Source organism: Lygodium microphyllum, chromosome 25 (assembly GCF_053477565.2).
Source record: "Lygodium microphyllum isolate KBCC chromosome 25, Lygodium_microphyllum_v1.1.10, whole genome shotgun sequence".
Classification (NCBI taxonomy): Eukaryota; Viridiplantae; Streptophyta; class Polypodiopsida; order Schizaeales; family Lygodiaceae; genus Lygodium; species Lygodium microphyllum.
Window position 1 is genome coordinate 90,925,553 of NC_141159.1, and position 7,451 is coordinate 90,933,003.

The 7,451-nt window shown below is 38.9% G+C and overlaps 1 protein-coding gene across 5 annotated transcripts; it reads right to left on the reverse strand.

The window, feature by feature from the left end:
- Window positions 1-336: 336 nt before the first annotated feature.
- Window positions 337-3,616, reverse strand: LOC148014490 (pentatricopeptide repeat-containing protein At3g09040, mitochondrial-like). 5 transcript variants are annotated; one of them, XM_087667016.1, is made up of 4 exons: window positions 2,404-3,616; window positions 2,234-2,271; window positions 2,100-2,135; window positions 1,715-1,893 (listed from the first exon to the last, which is right to left on the reverse strand). In XM_087667016.1, the coding sequence occupies exons 1-4, from the start codon at window positions 3,466-3,468 to the stop codon at window positions 1,863-1,865; spliced, it is 1,170 nt and encodes a 389-aa protein (XP_087523142.1). In that variant the 5' UTR covers window positions 3,469-3,616; the 3' UTR covers window positions 1,715-1,862. The 5 variants fall into 5 exon arrangements, with proteins under 5 accessions (XP_087523139.1, XP_087523142.1, XP_087523140.1 ...); XM_087667018.1 differs by having other exon boundaries at window positions 1,770-1,893; window positions 2,234-2,278; XM_087667014.1 differs by having other exon boundaries at window positions 2,234-3,616.
- Window positions 3,617-7,451: the final 3,835 nt, after the last annotated feature.

Below are 7,451 nucleotides of genomic sequence, written 5' to 3' on the forward strand. Positions count from 1 at the left end.
TAAAAGGGATGAATTGGTATGATAAAAATAGCAAGGCTAGTGATTGCATGATAACCTCAAAGTGATGCAAAGTTTTATGTGATCTCTATTATCATACTCCATCTCTTCTTGGCAAGATCTATTATTGTTTACTATCTAGTACCCACCAAAGTTCAAATAAAGTGGAAGCAGCTAAATAAGATCTAAAGATGTTGAGAGATTCTACTACCCCTCACCAATCAAGACTTCATTCTTTGATATGGTACAACAATGCAAGATTCCTCATGGCCCTCATGTATTTGTGTCACGTGTGAAAACTATATCTCACTTTTTTTACCCTGCCCAATTGCTACATAGATTTGAGATTTTATTTCTAGGTTTAGCATTCAGTGATATCCCAAAGAATTACTCGTTATACATGGGTATTGGGAAGATTATTCTCAAGTGATACATTGCAATTGCAACATTCTCATTAGTTTCATTTATTGCGTTGGACTGGACTTGGACACATATAGTGTACTAGAACTTCAACTTTGCCTCTGAAATTCATGGTCATATAGGATACACTGTAGGCTTATTGGTCTGGCAGGTGGCTTCTATGATATCAATAGTGGTTGTCATCCATGATATGTGTGCTCCATGGTCTCCATACTGGTTAAAATGTGTTTGGCATGCCAAGCCAAGTACAAAACATACACCAAATATACTCTCTAAAATCCAGTGCAGCTCCAGCATGTATTTCGTTACCCTAGCCTGTATGCACCACATTTGATATAAATCTGGTTACTGGTGCATTCTCAAAGATAGGTCAGCAACCAGATTTGGTGCTTTTATAATTGGCATTTGACCATTTCAATCAATCAAAACATCAATTCCAACCACCTTAGCTCGCATGTATGTACTAAATTGATGAGTCAAGAAGACATGAATCACATTACATAGTTCCTTCTCGGCGATTCACAAATTAAGCTGGACAATCCTTCTTTGAATTGCCACAGCAAGAGTGATCTCGTTAAACACAGCTCAACTTGCAAATTGAACACTTCACCATTCTCCAGGAAGACATGAATCACATTATGTAGTTCCTTCTCAGTGATTCACAAATTACGTTGGAGAATCCTTCTTTGAATTGCCACAGCAAGAGTGATCTGGTTAAACACAGCTTGACTTGCAAATTGGACACTTAACCATTCTCCAGTTCCACATGTTTATAAGAGCTTTTCCTTGTCCTCATGGACACTTAACCATTCTCCAGTTCCACATGTTTATAAGAGCTTTTCCTTGTCCTCGTTTGGCTTAAACTGTTCCTACCATGTCAAAATTAGGCAAGCGACCTTCCTCGTTCATCTGAGACTCCAATCTCTTGATTTTTGTGTATATGTCACGAGAATCCATGCAGCTTTTGTCTCCTGCCACAAAACCATAGAGTCTGTGGTCAATTTCAACAAAAGCTTCTCCTAGCTTCTTATGTGATCTCATGGAACATTGTCGCATCTTCTGTATCTCATTAGCTTCTTCCCACATTCCGGCACTTGTATAAAGGTCTGACATGAGCATATAAGCTGAGGCATCATGTGAGTTCAATGAGACAATTTTGTCAAAGCATTGCTGTGCTTGCAATATGTCACCATGCTTTTTGCATTGATTTAACATTGACATCCAAGCAACAAAATTATTTGCAAGAGGCATATCTTGCAGCAACTCTGCTGCCTCCTTTAAATGTCCTGCACGACCAAGAAGCTCAACAATGCAATTAAGATGTTCGTGATTTGGTGACATGGAATAGTTTCTCTCCATATCAAAAAAGTATTGACAACCTTCAGTAACAAGCCCCAAGTGGCAACAAGCTGTAAGAACAGAGACAAAAGTGACATCACTTGGCTTCAAACCTTCTTGTAGCATATCTTCAAAACACTGCAGAGCCAACTCAAAGTTATTATGGTGGGCATATGCTGCAATCATCACACTCCATGTGACAACGCTGTGCTTTGGCACATCCACAAAAACCCTGCAAGCATCTACCAGGCTCCCACACTTTGAATACATATCTATAATAGTGTTGCCAACAGATAAATAAGAGTCAAAGCCAGTTTCAATGATGTAAGCGTGAATCAACTTACCTTGCACCAAGGCTGTCATGTTGGAGCAAGCTTTGACTGCAGAAACAAAAGTGACTTCATTTGGTTGTATCCACTCATGTTGCATTTGATAGAAAATTAGAAGTGCAATGTCACTCTTCCCGTGCTGAGCATACCTTAGGATCAATGCGCTCCATGTGACCACACAGCGCTTCTGCAACCTATCAAACAGCCTGTTTGCATCCTCAAAACTCCCATACTTTCCATAAATGTCAATGAGATTATTTGAAAGATGAAGGTCTACCTGAGAACAACTTTCCACTATATCAGCATGAATTGGCCTTACCTGTTCTATGTTTGAGCATGCTTTAAGTATGCAGACAAATGTAATGTTGTCTGGCTTCAAACCCTCTTGTTGCATCTCCTTATACAAATGAAGTGCTCTATCACCATCACCATGCTCAGCATAAGCAGCAATCATTGCACTCCAAAGTTCTAGGGTCCGACATGGCAATCTGTCAAATAATTCCTGTGCATATTGCAACCCACACAATTTGTGATGCATTGAAGCTGTGTCAAAAATACAATCTGACTTGGCTATATTTGAAGCCTCGAGGCATGAAGTAGATTTCAACACAGACAGCAATGTTATGTGGTCTGGTTCCAAACCCTTCTCATTCATTTCTTCCAAACACTGGAAAGCCTTGTGGCTTTGCCTATGCTGAAAATAACCTGAGATGATCGTATTCCATGTGACCATGTCTCGTTCCACCATCCTGTCAAATACTTTACCTGCATCTTCAACACTTCCAGATCTCATGTACATGTCAATGAGTGCGTTTCCAACCTGCAAAACTACCTCTAGACTGGCTTCTATTATATTCGAATGTATGAGCTCGCCTTGGATAATGGCAGCATTATTAGAGCATGCTTTCAGAATGGCAACACAAGCATGTGCATCCAGCTTAATATTCTCACGTTGCAGCATCAAGCTGTAAAGATTGATCGCTTTATGGTCCTTTCCAGACTTGGCATGGGCCAAAATGATTGCACTCCAAGTAAAAACATCTGGATTGCGCAATCTGCTGAAGACTTGGTGTGCCTCTGACAAGCTCCCACACAGAGAAAATAGACGGATCAGAAAGCTTCCTAGAAAGTTATTCGACTCTGATCCGGTTTTCACGATCAGGGAGTATACTTCCTTGCCAGTGTCCAAGTCTTTCTTGTTGATGCACTCTTTAAGAATAGCAGAAACGCGGTTTTGTCCCTGATAGATGCAATATTGCGTGTTCTGACTCAGTTCGTCGAGTTTCGGAGTGCTGTTATGGGAGACAATGTTCTCCACATGTATCGCTGCGCAGGATGCAGTAGATTTGCTTGCGACAGCGCCGGCCTGAGCAGGAGCAAGCATGTATTATAGTGATGGCTGGAGAATTGCGACAGCCCCTGGACTTAGTAGGAGCAAGCAAGCATGCATTATTGATGGGTGGAGGATGCAAACCCGCATAGCTTTTTATGTGTGTGACCATCGCAAGGAGATGAAACAACTCCCCCCTGCCGAGCACTCCATATTATCACAAAGAAGTTTTAGACGCATTCCCACGACATTGTGGACTTTCATCTAGCTAGGTGCACTTGGGCAGAGGGGCCTTTAAGCTCCTAGGGTAGTTTGGCATTGCCTTCTAAGGGCAAAAGCTCAACATCATGCATACCTAACTAGGTGCAGTTGGGGCAAGGTGTCGTCGAGCAAGGCCAAGGTAGGTGCAGTTGGGGCAAGGCGTTGTCGGGCCAAGGTCGATATACGTTGCCTCTCGAGCAGAAGCTCAGGATGTTAAACACAATAGGGTAAAAGGACCAATTGTGAAACACTACAAGGTGAGGGGGCCCAATTGTGAAACAGGTGCCCAAAACAGAAACACCTTGGGGCTAGTTATGTAACAAAAAAAGGGAATATGTTGAGAATCTTGTCTCAATGTCACTCATCGATCTGTTAAAAAGTGTTGCATTATTGGCTCATAAGTGTACCACTACCTTGAGAAAACCCCCAAATTTGTGTTTTTAAAATTGCACGAAATATTTTTAAAATAAAAATGATTAATATTGTTTAATTCCTCTCAACATCCCCTATATGCTCATATATTATGATCTCAAATAAAATCCCAAGTGTGAAATCCTTCTACAAATACATCTTTTTCATTAGGTGTTTTATAGTGGCCCATTATCCTAGAGAAAAATAAGGGAAAACACCTTTTCTCACATGGGAAAATGTCACAAACTTCTTGTGCATCTTGAGACAACTTAAGGTGTCCTCAAGTTTGTCATCAAGCTTAGACCTGAAATTTTGAATAGATTGGTGATGTCTAGGAAGCGCAACCCACGGATAAAACTCATCCCCCACAATACTCAACCCACACTTGATTAGTGTCAAATTGTTAATGCTGGTAGTCCTACTGGCCACTGTGTAGCAAAATGACTCTACTTGTTTCACAAGTAATGATTTATTGAAACAGAGGATTAATATTATTAATTAGTTTAGTTTATTGAAATGGTGATGAATTGGAAAATACATAAAAAGAATTTATGGACTCCCAATCTTCTTCAAAGCTGATATAAAATTGCTAATCATTTTCATTAATCCATTGAGTGTGCATATATGTCTTTTTGTATCATACAAGTGTACAACAACATCATTAAAGCACTTATGAATCACAACATCAAAATAAAACAAAGTAATGAAAGAAAATTAGGCGCCTCATATTAGGAGTGGTTTGTTATTCACACTCATAGTACTTCATTAACCCAAAAATTGAAAAAAAAATCAATACCATTTCAAAGAACAATTATCCTTTGAAATTTAGATTAGTAAAATACGGTTACAACTAGCCATATTAAGTATACATTGGCATGAGACAAAAGGCATAAGTCATGCATCTACTTATAATATCATTTTTCAAGATTCAAAATTACTCCACTTAGCCTTGTCTCCCTAATCATTCAAATGGCCTTGGTGCAGGTTGCATTTTTTGCTTGCCCAATGTTCTTCTACTTGTAGCCCTTTGGCTTTTGAGTATTTGCTCAACTTTCATGGCCTTATTGTGGATGTCCTCTTTCCTCTCATGGCCTTTTGGCCAATGACTTTGGAAGTGTGCTAGAATGATCTTAGGTTGCATGTGTAAAGAGATAATTTAAGGTTTTTCCAATGGTTGATTAAAGAATAATATATTCTCATTGAGATCTCCCAAGTTCACAACAAAAAGCAACATTCTGCATATAAATTTGAAATTCTAACATTTAGGCATCCTTGTTTTGTATAGTGTTTATCAACTATTAAAATTTCTAAACCATAAGCCATTTACAAGACTTTAATATATTTTATTGAAAAGTCAACAAAACCTCAATGCCAAATACTATTAGTGCATAAACTAATGGAAAACTCTTGCAAGCAAAGACTATTAGGTGGTGTAGCACATTAGAGGTGATTTGAAAACACCATATATAAGGAGCCAGCTCAAAGCAGCTCCTATGTGTGTTGGTGAGTGATGTGAAAACAATTGGTAGTATCTATTAAAGTAAGGAGCCAAATATGTAATTTGAAGGACCCCAACTTCAACAACTTGTTAATATCTTCTTGTCATGCATACCCTATGTTGGATGATTGAATAGTTGTTTCTAGGACTTTGAAGCCTAACTCATCCATTACTCAATCACTTAAAGCTTTGTGGAAGGCTTTGTTGGAAATTGGATTGCATGGTTGGCCATGCCACCATCAAAAAAGACTAGAAAAGATCCAATGATGATAAGGATGTGCTAAAAAAGCTTTCATTTGAAGTCTTCTTTTTGCACCAAATGTTGACAAGAATTATCATAGAAGGAGGTAGTATAGAGTGACAAGGGTCATATGCAAGTAATGCAAATGTGTTCACAATGTAGTGGTTGACCACATGGACAATGCTCAACACAAAGTTCCTTGCCAGTCATATACTACTCATGTTGTCACAATGAATGGCAATTGAACCATCTATTTGCACATCCAAACCAACAAATAACTTTTGCAACCATATCATCTCACATGCTTCTATATATGTGTGTGTGTGTGTGTGTGTGTGTGTGTGTGTGTTATGCCACCTTGATCCCCCATTGCTATTATATATTCATGCCTCTCACTTAAGCCACAAGAGTCCAGTCCTCTTCTACCGTGACTCCATGAGGAGTGCTAGGGTGTGAAAAGTGTGAAGCACGGTTAACAGGCCTCACTAACATGTCAACCAAGCCAACTAGTGTGAATAATAGCTTATTAGCTATTAGCATCAAAATAATAGCCTTCTTATTCCCAAATTGTAAAATTACATGTTGATCAAGGTAGGGGATCCCCCCCCCCCCCCCCAAAACAACTACTGATATCATAGCCTATTTAGGAAAAACAAGGGCTTTAATAATTAGAAAAAGGCCTTATATAGGGTAACGTGGCCAAAAAATGACAACCCCCTAATTAGTGATGTTTCTTTGTTGCAAAGAAGAGGCCAATTTAAGCACATAAGGAGAATCTTTTAACTACAAAAAAGCTAACATCTCCTATTTTCATTGGAAAAACATGTGCTAAAATCATCATATTATTGACTCCTCTCTGCTTTTCTTTCAAGGGCTCTTCATGTCACAAATCTGTGGGCTTTTTTCACAACACCAAAAACTCGTTTGACAGTCATTGCAAGATTAGAATGTGATCAAAATCATTTTTAAAAAAGTTTACAAGTCGCATTCAAGCTTGCAAGCCTATTTTCAAAAGCCCACCATCATTATTATTATCAAAAATTTCTAAACAAGGATGTCTACTCCTAACTCCTTGGTCAATTCTTGCATATGTCCAAGTATGGTAGATCCTCCCCCATTTATACTCTCATGTTGGATAGACAAGCACTTAGGCTTTGGCATGTGTCTTGAAAACCACTCTCATTTAAGCCAAAACTAGAATAGTAGGAGCTCTATTTGCTACGTAATCCATAGGATAAGATCCAAATGGGAAAAGATAAACACACACACACACACATTACTAATCCTCTTCTCTACACTTACAAACAAAAACACACACACAAACATACACATGCATACACATAGGGTGTATGGGTTGATGGTGGTAGGTCACAAACATAGGGTGTCCCATGTTTGTTGTAATGCCAATTTGCATGTTACATAGGTAGTCCTCCAATTTCTTACCTTTTGCTTCTCTTCAATGCTGTGAAACTTGAAGATGTCTCTCAACACTTCTCTTTGAATGATTGCATGTCTAGATATGATCTATGGAGTAGACTAACAACCTCTTTGACACTTGGTAGATAGGGATTGCTAATGTGAGACTTCACCATCTGTGTGGATTATTTGCAATCTACTTCTAAGCAT

What these genes read in the sequence shown, in the direction of transcription:
- LOC148014490 (XM_087667013.1), bottom strand. Translation starts at nt 3,468, where the DNA reads ATGCTTGCTCCTGCTCAGGCCGGCGCTGTCGCAAGCAAATCTACTGCA. An exon ending in CATGCTCAAACATAGAACAG is followed by an intron (nt 2,272 to 2,403) that starts GTAAGGCCAATT and finishes GATAGGTTGCAG; the next exon opens with AAGCGCTGTGTGGTCACATG.